At 43.2% G+C, this 15555-nt stretch overlaps 1 protein-coding gene across 5 annotated transcripts; it reads left to right on the top strand.

Annotated features, from left to right (window-relative positions):
- The first annotated feature begins 3456 nt into the window (after positions 1-3456).
- On the top strand, positions 3457-15190 carry LOC138419240 (zinc finger protein 665-like). Of its 5 annotated transcripts, none has more exons than XM_069551826.1 (5): positions 3472-3637; positions 5066-5180; positions 5266-5353; positions 6816-6942; positions 12908-15190. In XM_069551826.1, the coding sequence occupies exons 3-5, from the start codon at positions 5339-5341 to the stop codon at positions 14947-14949; spliced, it is 2184 nt and encodes a 727-aa protein (XP_069407927.1). In that variant the 5' UTR covers positions 3472-3637; positions 5066-5180; positions 5266-5338; the 3' UTR covers positions 14950-15190. The 5 variants fall into 5 exon arrangements, with proteins under 5 accessions (XP_069407926.1, XP_069407931.1, XP_069407930.1 ...); XM_069551828.1 differs by having other exon boundaries at positions 5248-5353; XM_069551825.1 differs by lacking the exon at positions 5066-5180 and having other exon boundaries at positions 3457-3637.
- The last annotated feature ends 365 nt before the right edge of the window (positions 15191-15555 follow it).

Here is a 15555-nt window from a genome sequence, read left to right as displayed (position 1 = left end):
CTCCCAAATTATAATCCTCAGCTTGGCTCAAATAAAATTCCCTTTTTCCTTCTTGATTGTTAATGGAATTTTGTTGACATTTTCTTGTAGTCAATAGGTTATCAGGGACACCTACTGGAGGACCCTGGAGTCTGTCCCAAACCCATGCTTGGTAGCAGCATGGGTCCTTTGAGCCCCGCCCACTTCTTCGGTGTTTCTTGGGCACTTTAGTGATTTCTCCTGATATTCAGACATCATTGCTTTAAATGATGTCCTGAGTTTTATTCGAGCTGTTTTTTCTCAGGACTTGGAGTCCTCAGAGGGAGTATGGTTTAACATTCCCTAGGCAGGGGACTTCCCTGGTGGCCCAGTGGTTAATAATCTGCCTTGCAATTCAGGGATGCAGGTCAGGGAACTAAAATCCCACATGCCATGAAGCAACTAAGCCTGAACGCTGCAGCTACTGAGCACGCACGCTCTGAAGCCCATGTGCCACGATGAAAGATCCTGCATGATGCAGTGAAAATCCCACATGCCACAACCAAGACCCAATGCAGCCAAATGTTTAAAAAAAAAAAAATTTCCCTAGGCAGGGAACTTGAGGGAACTTTGTAATGAACTGGGTTGGCTGGTCTTTTTTTTTTTTTTTAATTTGGCTTAAATTGGAAAGATTATATGTGATCTGAACAAACTTTGATAGTAAAATGAGACATCCTGGGTTTACTGAAATAAAAGTAGTATATCTCTTTGGGACGTTCATGTTATCTCTGTCACAATGTCTGTCCACAAAATTAACGGTATACACAAAATAGCATGGCAATTTATCAGAAATGTTCAGAATGTTAGGTTGTATGTTACGGGAGTAAAGAATCGGATGCTGTTACCAGAAGGTATGGGTAGGGGGTCTGGCTGCTCACGGCTCTAAAGCCAGTAAATGGGCCAGGTTGGGGAAAAGGAAAGTTTATTTCAGTTGCTGGCAACTGTGGGGGAGGGGTGGTGGACATCTGTCCAAAGGCTAACTCCCCACCCTGCCCCCGACAAGCAGGGGTGAGAGCTTCTATAGACACTGTGTGTGTGTGTGTGTGTTGGGGGCGGGGGCAGATTACATGCAGAAATAGCACAGTCATCTCTAACAGTCATCTTCATATTGGTCATCAGTGGTCTGACTAGCAGTAGCGTCTTGGTTGTTTAAGGTACAGTTAATCTTTAGTTCTGGGGTGCACTTGTTCCCATTTCTTTGTGGTCAATTCTTGGAATTGTGGAAGCTCAAGTCCTGGGTACAGTCTGGCCATCTTGTAGTTAACTTCTCCATCTGGGGTTTTGGTATCTATAGGACAGCTCACAGGATATGGTTCAGAATATTATCTACAGCCCTTAAGAAAGAACTAACAGTCCTTGACTATGCTTAATGACTACATTATTATTATTTAGTCTCCTTCCTTTGTTTAAGCATTTCTCACTTTTCTGATTAAAATTATTCTTTGACTAAAGTGTTCACAGGCAAAAGGCAGGCAGAAGACATGGTGAGGGGTGGGGCGGAGGCAAGGATCATAGAGGCCAGCTCCGTTTCAATGCCACAAATATAATTTGAGGTTTACCTGATGACAACCCACTGATCTGTAAACTTATGCATTACAGTAGCTTTCTTCTTTGTAGTGATAAAATGCATTCACTCATTCTATCAATGAGGAACAATTCTAATCACTAATGATACAGCAGGGAATCAATGACCATCTTCAAAGAGCTTATATTCTGTAAGGAAAGTCAGCAATAATAAAACAGGACGGTGATAAATACAGTGAAGGTGTGCATGTGCAATGATAGAGTGAGAGTCCTGATTTAAAGTGTGTTCAGAGAATGCTCTAATGATAAGGTGATATTTGAGAAGAATCACTCCTTAATTGAAGAGTGTCATGCAAATGGAGAAAGGCCATTGGGTGGACAAACTAGGAGAAAATTGCCAGGACAGGAACATTTACAGTGGCTGAGGACTAGTTACAACTGATGTGTGGCTTGGTGGGGTGTGATACTAAGTTTCCACTGGAGACATTTAAAATTTGGGGCTTCCAGTTAAGATTTTCTTTTTTTTCAGGACTTAGAAGCAGCACTATATAAACCAGCTGTGTGTATACTTTTGTATGAACCAAAAAAGGGTTTGGAAACCCCAATCTAAAGCCAGCTGGTCAGAAGCAGAGATGACAACCTGGACTTTTACTGGCACCTGAAGTGTGTTGTGGGAGGAGTGGAGTGGGGACAGGGGAGGGGCAGATTTTCGGGATGTGTGGGATCTGATGCTATATCGGATAAACGCCGAGCTTGAGTTAAATTGTAGGACACTCAGCTGGTGTCACATGCAATTGCTTGTTGTGGAAAAAACACCCACATATTTGTTGATCAGAAGTGTCAGAAAGTGGAGTGTTCTCTGTCAGTGTGGAAGTAGTTTAAGGGTAAAGGAGACAGAGGGAAGAAACACACAGGAAGGAGGAACTGGACTTTTCCCTCCACAGGAAAAAGGACACAAACAGGCTGTCTTAGCATAAAATTCAGGTTAACTGAAATCAGAATGACTTGCCTACTTATCAATATGTGAAAAATTCTTTGATCAGTCCTGTCGCCATGAGTCTCCGGAACAGAGCACAATGCCAAGTTCGCCTCCTGTGAGAACAGGCAATAGAAGCCAAAATGCTATTCTGTAGAACGTCAGTGTAAAATAACTACTTCTACGCATGCAGAGCTTGTATTTCACATTCTAGTTTGTATGGACCAACTGCATCCTGCTTAAATTAAATCCAACCGCAGGAAATGTTTCTGGATCTAACCACCACCACATACAGATCCTTCTTCGAGATCTCAGACCGCTGAATTGCTTCAGTCTCACAGGACTGAGTGCAACCTACTGGCTGGCACAAACAAGCTTTTGACTTAAACCGTTTTCAGTGTTAGAGGAAAACATCTTCAGTTCAGTTCAGTGGCTTAGTCATGTCCGACTCTTTGCGACCCCATGGACTGCAGCACGCCAGGCCTCCCCGTCCAAAACCAACTCCCGGAGTTTACTCAAACTCATGTCCACCGAGTCGGTGATGCCATCCAACCATCTCATCCTCTGTCGTCCCCTTCTCCTCCCGCCTTCAATCTTTTCCAGCATCAGGGTCTTTTCCAATGAGTCAGGTCTTCACATCAGGTGGTCTAAGTATTGGAGTTTCATCTTCAGCCTCAGTCCTTCCAATGAATATTCAGGAGTGACTTCCTTTAGATGGAGAGACAGTAACTTAATCTCTTAGCAGGGAGCAACGATGCATCATCAAGAGACGCAAAAGATTCTCAAGCGTTTCTAACGCAGAGAGCTACGCCTTCGACTCGGAGGGACGCGCATGCCCCGCCCCTTTCCTGCCTTCTCGCCCGCCTCGCGCGGACCTTGGTCCCACGCCCCGCCCCTCTCCGGCCGCGCTCCGCCCCCGCCGCCGTGCCTCCGAGTCCGCGCTTGCGCAGCTGGCAACGGACCCGGAAGTGAAGATCGCGGAGCGAAGGTCATATTGCGGCGCGTTGTGTCTTGGTTTTTCGTGTAAATTTGCGCCTCATAGCCGCGCGCCCAACCCTTCCTCAGGGTGTGGGAATAACTAGGGACCTGAAAATCACCGCACCTACCCCTCTGTGCCCCGTAAGTCCAGACGTCGCCGTCACAGGGGGCGTTTCAAATCTCTCTGAGGCGAGTTCGGTGCCTTGGCTCCCCGCCCCGCCCTTTGGTTTTCTTCGCTCTATGTTCCTGCTTAAAATCCTTTACTGACCACCGCCCCCGCTGACCCGCGTAAAGCCCTCTCCCCCAACATGGATTCGCTCTCTCCTCTTCCTCCCCTTCCTCGTCCCCCATAACCTCGCCTTGGAGGCCGCGCCCGTCCCCGCTCCCGGAGAGGCCGCGCCCGTCCTCTCCCCGGTCCTGGGGTTCTGGGGAGCCCTCGCGGCTCCTGAGACCCCCGCCCTCCCAGCCCCTCTGTCCTCGCGTCGGGCCGGTCCTTCTGCCGCGCAGGCCTCTTCATAGTGACGTTTCCCCGTCCGCGTGTGGGGGGAGGTGACATGGGTCAGCCCCGTGACACCCAGCTTTCTCGCTGGAAAATGCTCTCTTCCGCTAGGCAGGCATCTTATTCGGTCGATATCCCTGTAAATATGTGGGCGAGGGGGATCAGGAGAAGCCGAGACAGCGGTTCACAGAAAAGTAGGAAAACTAAGGAGGAAATAAGAATGAGTGAGGACAGATGGCCTCGTAGAGGACGGGCGAGGGCCTGTTTCAGTGAGTACTTGGTAAGGATGTCAGTGATTTTTTTTTAGCAGTTGAAACCTAGTTTAGTCAGTCTAATATTCCGTTGTCTTCCATTTTATGCGATCTGTTAAAATAGTGAGGTACTAAGTGGATGTTCCCCTCAGGTCTGTCTTCTGTGTTCTCTGCCGGTGATGCAGAATGGGCTGATTGACCTCAAACCTTCCAACAGAGCCCCTCTGTTCATAATGAGCATATTCCCTCAGAGCTTATTTCCAAGCTAACCCCTTCAGTATTTTCCCAGAAGGGTCAGCTTCTTGGTCTCCATTCCTGGACACTCGGAGTCCTTGGGTTTGCAGCTTCTGTGCGTTCCTCTTAGAGTGCTCGTGCCCAGAGGTCTCTATGCCTTTCAGCTCTGTTTCTTCATGCTTGCGTGGAGGAGAGGAGGAAAAATGGACAAAATGGAGGGGAGCCTGTTGGGGTCTGCAGGAGAGTTGTGGGAGCAAGTGTGGGCCTCTGGATGAGCCCAGTGAATTGTGTGTGTGTGTGTGTCCCAGGCATAGTTGTGGGATCACGGGGTGTACGGAGCTGTTCGGAAAGGATGTTGCTGTTCTGGCTGGAGCATCTGCAAGTGGGTTTATGGATGATGTGGGCTGCGTGAAATGGTGTGGGTACCATAGCATCTTAACTCAGGTTTCCTGGGACACACAGATGCTGAGGCTGAGATGTGCATGCGTGGGTTGAATTGAGTAACATGATCTCACCTGTGGAAGAATGAAGGCAATGGATTTATTTGGCAGAGGGAAATGTATTCCTGTGATGTTGTTAAAACAGGTTCTGGGCTGAGCCCATGGGAGCGCTGTGTGCAGGAAGATGGGTGCCTTAGTCCTGGCGGGTGCCTACACGCACCTCTTGCGACAGTGGGCAGCAGAGGACTCTCTTCCATATGGTGAGGTCTTCCCTGTGTGTGTGGTTGTGGCACAGGAAAGGGGATGTTGATTCTAAGCCTTAAGCAGCCTGTTTTCAACTTTCAGGATTGACCTCGAAAGATTCACCTCTGAGGAAGAAATCCAGAGGAGGCAGAAGAGGAAAGAAAAGAGGTCAAGAATGGCTCTTTCTCAGGTGAAGTCATATCCTCAGTTGATCATTTTGTCGGTCCTTCCAAAATGCCCTGCTTCAGAATTACCAGTCTTCTCTGATGGTTAAGTATGTTCTTGCTCAATAAAAGTGTTTTGTTTTTTTTTCCAATTTTTAATTCAAGAACTTTTCAACCCTACTGTTTTAATATATACCACTAATGGTGGTTTAGTCACCACGTCGTGTCTGACTCTTGCACTTTTGTGACCCCATTGACAGCCTGCCAGGCTCCTCTGTCTATGGGATTCTCCAGGCAAAACTACTGGAGTGGGTAGCCATTTTCTTCTCCAGGGGATCTTCCCAACCCAGGGATCGAACCCAGGTCTCCTGCATTGCAGGCAGATTCTTTACCAACTGAGCTATGAGGGAAGCCCCTGTATACCACTAATATCCTTTCCAATTTTGAATCAATATTTTGTTAGTGGAATAAACAAACTCTGGCTTTTGTTAATAGTTACTTATCTGGATTTAAATGGGTAAAATTATATTTGCATTTTGAGTTATATGTATTTTACAGAGATTGAAGTATTATATATTCATGCTTGTACTCATTCTTTGCTAACCTACTGTAGAATAATGTTGACAAACTAAATTATGTAAGATTAGAACATTTTCCTTGTCCCAGAGATGCTGAACTACATTAAGTAAAAATGATAATTTAAAAACTTGCCCAAAATACGTTGAAACAGCTACTCTCGTTTTAGTGAATTGGATATTTACATGTGTGTGTACATGCATGCATGTCCAAGTTCATGGCTTTTATAAAAGACATCATTTTATAGTAAGTTTTTTATTTTTTAGCAATTGAGATTATATCTTAATTTTTTTACACTGTCACATTAATAATTTAAATAGGAGTAAAAATGGAAACATTATGTGTGGATGTGTACACACATTATGCATTTGCACAGGTTCACCTTGTACTTGTTTCAGCTTTCTCAGGGAACCCTCTATGTTAATACATGTAGTAACTGTCAATACACATAAAGCATTAAGAGTAATGCTTAGCACATAGGAAGTATTGAAACGCTTTTTGTCATTTCTCTTGTAATCCTCATCTCAATGTTAAATCTCGATCTTTTTGTAAAGTTATTGTGAACTTTTTCATCTCTCAGGACACCACTCACTAGCTCATCTGCATATTGAATCCCACTCAGTGTGTACAACAGAATATCAGACTCTCCTATGTAGCCAACCTGTGTTTCATTTTTGCTTGTATATTTCATGTATCATCCACAGAAATCAGTCATCCACACTGATTTGGAGGGTATCATATTCTCTTACAGAAGCAAAGAAATGAAAATTCGAGGCACATAACTTGCTCAAAATGCCTGTACTGGAATCTGTCAAAACCTATTCTCCAACCCAGTTGATCCTCTCTCCTCATTTTGTGTGAAGATAAGAACTCTCCTTGTAGTCCCTCAGTGAGATATATTTTTTATTTCAGGGACATTTGACCTTTAAGGATGTGGCCATCGAATTCTCTCAGGAGGAGTGGGAATGCCTGGACCCTGCTCAGAGGGCCCTGTATAGGGACGTGATGCTGGAGACCTACAGGAACCTGCTCTCAGTGGGTGAGGATCATTTTCCTCTAGAAGTTGGGATCTACCCTGGGGTATCTCTGCGTTTTCCCTCTGTGCCTCTTGGGAGCCCCTGTTTTGCTTGACTGACCTCAAAGCCTTGTTGACTCAGACATGCAAAGCTTTGTGATTGGCATCAGGAGTTTAACCATTTCTTCAGAAATATGCACATTTCATGATACACTAGGAGTTGTTCCAGAGCTTAAGTATTTACGAAGTCCAATGGCAAACTTGTAAAATCCTGAATTCCCTGTTTTCTCTCCCTCTGCTTTTGATTCAGTAGTTCTAGGAAGAGAGCTCGAGACCCGCATATTACGATGTTCCCTCTGCGTTCAGAAGGAGGCAGTGGATGAATGTGTGAAGTATTTTCCCAGACCTCCCCCTTGTAATGTCCTCACTCCTCAGCTGAGTGAGGAGCTGGGAGTTCTTTTCTTTTCTTCTAAATTATTTATTTATTTTTGGCTGCACTAGGTCTTCACTGCTTTGCTCGGGCTTTCTCTAGTTATCGCGAGCAGGGGCTACTCTTCCTTGTGCTGTCAGGTTTCTCATTGAAATGGCTTCTCTCTCTTTTTTTTCCTCTCTTAAGGGGAAGTTTATTTCCTGGTCAGAAAAGAAGAATCAGGGACAGGACCCTGTGCATTCTAGGCCTGGACCTGACCGACGAAGGGTTGGGTAGGGTGGGATGCAGGCAGAGGGGACGGCTCCAGCTGTGCAAGCTTGGTCCCATGGTTGTCCAGGCTGGTCCAGGGAGGGCCCTCTGGGGATGGTGGCACCAAGCCTGGGAGCAGAGGTGGCAGGCCAGCGGGCCCAGAGGACAGTACATATGGAGGCAATAAATACTGACAGGCCCGGGCACACGACTCCAGGCCGGCAGGCCAGGAGGGACAGGTAAGGCTCGGCCACTGGCTTTGTCTGCCGAGAGCTCTCTTTTGGGGGCCGTGGGCTCTAGACTCTGCCCACTGGGACAGAGAAGCCAGAGGCATGAGGACACCCAGCCTCCCAGATGGGAAGGAGGTTGCTTTGAGTCTTGGCTGTTTGGCTTTCCCAAGCCCCGGAGCCATCCCCACGGTCCTGGGCAGACTGGGGACCAGCACATCCCCAGAAAGAAATGGCTTCTCTTATTGCAAAGCACAGGCTCTAGGGCAAGTGGGCTTCAGTAGTGGTGGCTCATGGGCTCTAGATCTCGGGTTCGATAGTTGTGCCGCAAGGGCGTAGTTGTTCCAAGGAATGTAGGATCTTCCTGGACCAGGGATTGAACCTGTGTCCCCTGCATCGGCAGGCAGATTCTTATCCACTGCACCACCCAGGGAAGGCTGTTCTTTTCTGTTTCTGAACATTATCTCCATCTTAGAGCAAGGGAAAGAACTCTAGATTCTAGAGAATGAAGTGAAAATAGAAAAAAAAAAAAAAGTAAACAAATGGGAATGTATCAAAGGTGCCAACACAGGTCGGAGCTCAGAAGGGCAGTGAGGAAACCGCACCATTAATAGTGTTTGGGAAACTCTCCCTAAGTGGGAGATGTCTATGGGAAAAAAGAAGTTTATTTCTTGTGAATTTTCAGAGAAAATTGTTCTCCTCCCTGACTTGTTCCCCTACTCCAGTACTCTTGCCTGGAAAATCCCATGGATGGGGGAGCCTGGTAGGCTGCAGTCCATGGGGTCTGGAAGAGTCTGACTCGGCTGAGCGACTTCACTTTCACTTTTCACTTTTATGCATTGGAGAAGGAAATGGCAACCCACTCCAGTGTTCTTGCCTGGAGAATCCCAGGGACGGGGGAGCCTGGTGGGCTGCCGTTTATGGGGTCACACAGAGTCGGACGTACCAGCAGCAGCAGCTGACTTGTTCTGTCCTACAATATGTAAAGTTTATCTTTTCACGCTCAGTGGTGCTACAGCAGCTCCCACACAGACCAAGGCAAAGTGTTTATCACCATCTACACTCCATCATCTGGCTCCTGAGAATTCTTTGCTTCCTTGACTTTGAGGAGAATGGGATAGTCTTTTTCTATTGGTCTCTCTTGATTCCATCAGATGCATTGGCAGGTGGGTTCTTTTACCACTCGTGCCACCTTGGAAGCCAGAATTGCTCATAGTATTCTCTTATAATTCTTTTGATTTCTGTAGAATCAGTTGTGACCAGTTGTAATGTTCCCTCTTTCATTTAGCTATTTGAATCTTCTGATTTTTTTCTTAATCTTGCTGAGTGTAAATTTTGTCTTTCTTTTCAAAGAACCAACTTTGAGTTTTGTGGTTGTAGTTTTTTTTATTCTCTTAATTCCTTTAATCTTTTTCTTCCTTCCTTCTCTAGCTTTGGCTCTGTTTTGTTCTCCTGAGATCTTTTTTTCCCAATCTTTTCTTCCTTTCTCTCTCTCTCTTTTTTTAAATTCTTATTCACATGGTCAACCGGGATTTCTTTTGTGCACTCCTTTGTATTTTCTTTTTTCCCATATTTATTGACATGTAATCCACATATGTTATGTGGACACAGATCAAAGCATGAGTTCTGATAGCTCAGCTGGTAAAGAATCCACCTGCAGTGCAGGAGACCCTGGTTTGATTCCTGGGTTGGAAGATCTGCCGGAGAAGGGATAGGCTATCCACTCCAGTATTTTTGGGCTTCCCTTGTGGGTCAGCTGGCAAACAATCCGCCTGTAATGCAGGAGACCTGGGTTTGATCCCTGGGTTGGGAAGATCCCCTGGAGAAGGGAAAAACTACCCACTCCAGTATTCTGGCCTGGAGAATTCCATGGACTGTATAGTTCATGGTTTCGCAAAGAGTCGGACACGACTAATTTTCACTTCACTTCAATCCATGTAACATGGTATAAATGTAAAGTGTACAGTGATGATGTGATATACATATATTACTAAATAATTACCAGAACACACTTAACACATCCATCAAGTCACATAATTACAATTTGTGTGTGTGTGTGTGTGTGGTGAGAACATTTAACGTCTACTGTCTAATCAAGTTTGAGTATATAAGACGGTTTTGTTAACAGTAGTCACCATGCTGTATATTAGATCTGAACATATTCACCTTATAACTAAAACTGCAATAATATTCCCCTGTATGTAATAATATTCCATTGCATGTAATAATATTCCATTGTATATAGTAATATTCCCCTGTATGTAATAATATTCCACTGTATGTAATAATATTCCCCTGCCCCTGCAATCACTCTTCTACTCTCTTTTTCTAATCATTTGGCTTTTGTTTTTAAGATTCCATATATATGTGATAAAAGTGAGGTCATAACTGTATTTGTATTTCTCTCCTGACTTACTTCACTTAGCATAATGCCATGAAGGTCTGTATTGGTACAGATAGCAGGATTTACTTTTTTTTTTTGCTGAATAATATTCCATTGTATGTATAATATTTTAAAATTTCTTTACACACTGTTGGACACTTAGCTTTATTTCATGTCTTCGCTATTGTAAATAATGCTGCAACAGCAGAGCAGTGCAAATATCTAAGAGAGTGCTTTCATTTCCTTTCAGTGTATTCCCAGAAGTGAGATTGCTATCTTATGGTCGTCCTTCTTTTTCTTTTTTAAATACTTTGAGGAATTCTACATGCTCTTTTTCTATGGTGGCTGCACCAATTTACATTTCCACCAGTATTGCAGTGGGTTGCCTTTTCTCCATATCTTCACCTCCACTTTCTATCTCTTGACTTTTTTATGATGGCCATTCTGCTAGGTGTGAGGTGGTATGTCACTGTGGTTTTGCTTTGCATTTCCTCCTGAGGGCAGCTCTGGATATTGGGAGGCTCTGAATTCAGTCTCAGAGCCTGCCAGTTCTTTTCTTCCAAGGTCAGTATTCTAGTCACTCTTGTACAGTTCTATGGAAGCCCAGGTGGCACAGTGATAAAAAATCCGCCTGCCAATGCAGGAGAGATGTGGGTTCGATCCCTGGGTTGGGAAGATCCCCTGGAAAAGGAAAATGGTAACCCACTCCAGTATTTTTTTTTCTGGGAAGTCCCATGGACAGAGGAGACTGGCAGGCTACAGTCCATGGCGGTCGAAAAGAGTTGGACATGACTGAGCACATATGCACGCATGTTCATCCACTGAACAACTTTCTCCCGACAGAACCTAAATCAGTATGTACAGGGCTGATGACTCAAAAGCCAATTCCAAGAGGGATAGCCAAGTGTGACTGTTAGAGCTCTTATTATCTCCCATGAATTATTTCTTTCTCAGCTCCTGGTATTCATTGTAGTATTTTATAATGTGTGCTGCCTGAATAGCCAGTTGTACTCAAGAACATGTTTTCTGATTCTGCAAATACAGGTTCAGATTGTCTTTCTCTCGCTTCCTGTGTACATTGGTGTCAGGTACATAAATCCTGTGAGTCTGCTCTCCTTATTTTTAAAATAGTGGTTGTAAGGTGCTTGGGCTTCAGAAGTTGTAGCTTCTGGGCTCTAGAGCTCTAGGGTTCAGTATTCGTGGTGCACAGGCTTAGTTGCTCCATGGCATGTAGGATCTTCCCAGGGATCAAACTCGTGTCCCTTGTATTGCAGGTGGATTCTTAACCACTGGACCACCAGGGAAGCTCCTGTGTATGTTTTTATTTTCCAATATGTTCTCAACAGTGTTGTCTCTGACCTTCGTTAATAAATTCTCAAAGCACATGCAATGTATCACATATGATTTTGGGCCAGTGTGACCAGGATAACTAAAGGGCAGTGCATAGACAGGGAATTTCTCTATTAGTTGACTGTGATATAGCTGCAGTCATGAAATCATAATTGTGACTTCTGACTTCTTTTTCCAGTTTTTTTTATAATGTTATGTATTTTCCTGACGTGATAGTTCATAAGTCGGTGATTTCTATATAACTCCCAGCTCTCATATTGTGTGCTCCTTCTAGAATATAAGTTCTTTCTTTATTCTTAAGGGGGAATGTCTAGAGTTCTGCAGAGTAAAAATTTTCTGTAATATGGTGACTTATTATATATGCTGACTTTATCATGGTTTACTGGAATAATTTTCAATTTATTTTGTGATTTATAGATGATCTTTGAGCATGCATTATGCAATATATCTGATACACAGCATCTCTTAATGTTGTAAAATGCCTTCTCTCAGTGGGTACATGTGGATATATAATGTGTATTAAGATAAATATTTTGTTTTCTTATAAATTGTTTTATTTTCTCAGTTCTACAATGGTTTTGCAATTTTAAACTACAAGTTATTTAGATTATTAGATAAAGCTTGTTTTGGATTATTTAGCATTACAATCAGAGAAGGCAACAGCAACCCACTCCAGTACTCTTGCCTGGAAAATCCCATGGACGGAGGAGCCTGGTAGGCTGCAGTCCATGGGGTCGCTAAGAGTTGGGCATGACTGAGCGATTTCACTTTCACTTTTCACTTTAATGCATTGGAGAAGGAAATGGCAACCCACTCCGGTGTTCTTGCCTGGAGAATCCCAGGGACAGAGGAGCCTGGTGGGCTGCCGTCTATGGGGTCGCACAGAGTCGGACACGACTGAAGCAGCTTAGCAGCAGCAGCATTACAATACATTGACTGTTCTTTAGTACTTATATATGTATAGTAATTATACATAAAATATGTATAATAGATTTTTCTCCTCAGTTATGAGACAGCAATATGTTTACTGCCAAAAGATATGTGATCTTTGAGGTCACGGTGGAAAATATCCTTTCTTTGAGAGCTAACGTAAGTTTGCACAATGTGAGTGATTTTGTCATTGAGTGACTAGGCTACCCTAAAATTAACTTGAATTACTTGCAATTATTCTTTCTTTAATAAAAGATCCTGTTTCTTTAGTTGTGTCTGAAAACTTGAAGGTCATGGTGGGGAAGTTTAATAACTGTCCAGGATTGGTAATGCCTTTGGTGTAATATCACCTTTTCAATATGAAACATTTATTTACCATCTGTAATTAATAGGATACCTATGGTTCTTTATATCTTGTAGCTGTCTCTCATATACATGTGATCAAGAAATTGAAACAAAAAGCAAACAGGGATACAGGAGTATTCCAGAGAATGATGTTGGGAAGATATGAAAGTCATGAAATCAGAGATTTTTACTTCATGGAAATCCAGGAAAATATACATGTCTTTGAGTGTCAGTGGACAGATGATGAAGGAAATGACAAAGGACTGTCTGTAAACAATAATGAAAATCTCACTGATGGAAAAAATCAACATGGTAGAAGGGATCCAGGAAACAAACCTATTGAAAATAAGCTTGCATTAAGCTTTCAGGATGAATGGTGTATATTTAAAAGTGAAGAGAAAATTGATGAATTTAATGAAGCTGACAAGAGTAGCAACAGTAGCACCTCATTTTTACCATTGCAGACAATTTCTCCTGTTGTCCAAACCAACATTTCTAATCCGTATGGGAATGATTTTATTCACCCTTCAATACTGACACAAGGCCAGAAAGCATACAAGGAAAAACATTATAAATGTAATGAATGTGACAAAGCCTTTCCTTACAGCTCAAACCTCAGCAGACACCAGTTAATCCATACAGGAGAGAAACCTTATAATTGTGATGTATGTGGTAAGGTATTTAGTCGAAATTCACACCTCGCGTGTCATCAGAGAATTCATACAGGAGAGAAACCTTACAAATGTAAAGAGTGTGGCAAAACCTTCAATCAGTGCTCAAACCTCACTAGACATCAGTTGATTCATACAAGAAAGAAAGTCTATGAATGTGATGTCTGTGGCAAGGCCTTCAGTCGAAAGTCAGTCCTTGTAAGTCATCAGACAGTGCACTTTGGAGAGAAATCTTACAAATGTAATGAATGTGGCAAAGCCTTTAGGAAGCGCTCAAGCCTTACTCAGCATAAGAGAATCCATACAGGAGAGAAACCTTACAGATGTAATGAGTGTGGGAAGGCCTTTAGGAAGCATTCAAATCTTACTCAACATAAGGTAGTCCATACTGGAGAGAAACCTTACAGATGTAATGAGTGTGGCAAAGCATTTAGTGTGCACTCAGCCCTAAGGAACCATCAGATAATCCATACAGGAGAGAAACCATACAAATGTGATGTCTGTGGCAAGGTCTTCAGTCGAAATTCAATCCTTGCAAGTCATCAGAGGCTGCACACTGGGGAGAAACCTTATAAGTGTAAAGAATGTGGTAAGTCATTTATTCAACGTTCACTCCTTTGGATTCATGAGAAAATCCATACTGGTGAGAAACCTTACAAATGTAATGAATGCGGCAAAGCCTTTCCTGTGCGGTCAATCCTTACTCAACATATGAGAATCCATACTGGGGAGAAACCTTATATATGTACTGAGTGTGGCAAAGCCTTTACAAAACATTCAAATCTTACTCAACATAAGACCACCCACACTGGAGAGAAACCTTACAAATGTGATGAGTGTGACAAAGCTTTTACCCAAGTTTCAAGTCTTAGTAGGCATCAGAGAAGGCACAGTGGAAAGAAACCGAGTCAGTGCAATGTGTGTGTGAAGCCTTTGATCCAACATTCGCAGCTTTGGGATCTTGAGAGAACTCATACTGGAGAGAAACCTTACAAATATGATGTGTGCTGTAAAGCATTGGTCCAACATTCACAACTTTGTAGTCATGAGAAAACTCTCACTGGAGAACTCAAATGCAGTTTATGTGGCAAGGCTTTTATCCAGCATTCAAGCCTTGTAGCACATCAGAGAACTCATACAAGAGAAAGACCTTATAAATGTAATAAATGTGATAAGGCTTTTACCCAAAATTCACAACTTTGGCGTCACGAGAGAACTCATATTGGAGAGAAGTCTTATCAATGTAATGAGTGTGGCAAAGCCTTTACAGATGGTTCGCATCTCAATCGACATAAGATCATTCATACTGGCGAGAAACCTTACAAGTGTCATGAGTGTGGCAGAGCTTTTACTCAGTTTACAAACCTGGGTAGGCATCAGAAAATACATACCGAAAAGAAACATTATAAACTTAATCTATGTGGCAGTGCTTTTATTAAAAGCTGAAGCTTTGGGCATCATCGAAAAATTAATAATAGAAATCTTACAAATATAATGATTGAGATAAAATGTATGTAGGTAGTCAGACCTTAAAATCAGAGACCCCCCCTTAAGGAGAGAAATCATTTAAAACATACGTTATGTGGCAAAGCCTGTAACTGTGCCTAATATTTATTTGGTGGCAGAATGTACATCTTTAAAAGAAACCACGCAAATAAAATTTTGGCAAAGGGTAGCCAAAGTTTCAGCCTTCTGGAATGTAACAAAATTCTTACTAGAGAGAAACCTTATAAATATGATTCCTGTGATCAGCTTTGTCAAAAATGTATACTTTTGTGGTTGTACTCAGTCGCTCAGTTGTGTCCAGCTACTTGCAGCCCCATGGACTGTAGACCGCCAGGCTTTTTTGGATTTCCCAGGCAAGAATTCTGGAGTGGGTTGCCGTACCCTCCTCTAGGGGATCTTCCCAACCTAGGGATTGAATCCAGGTCTCCCACGTTGCAGGCCGATTCTTTACCATCCGAGACACCAGGGAAGCCCTTTAAAGATAATAGAGTGCATAAAAAGGTTTAGAGGGTGTGTGTGTGTGTGTAAGATTGTGTGTGTGTTTAG

This window comes from Ovis canadensis, chromosome 14, assembly GCF_042477335.2.
Source record: "Ovis canadensis isolate MfBH-ARS-UI-01 breed Bighorn chromosome 14, ARS-UI_OviCan_v2, whole genome shotgun sequence".
Classification (NCBI taxonomy): Eukaryota; Metazoa; Chordata; class Mammalia; order Artiodactyla; family Bovidae; genus Ovis; species Ovis canadensis.
Note: the sequence above shows the minus strand (reverse complement) of the source record. Positions and strands in the feature narration are given on the sequence as shown.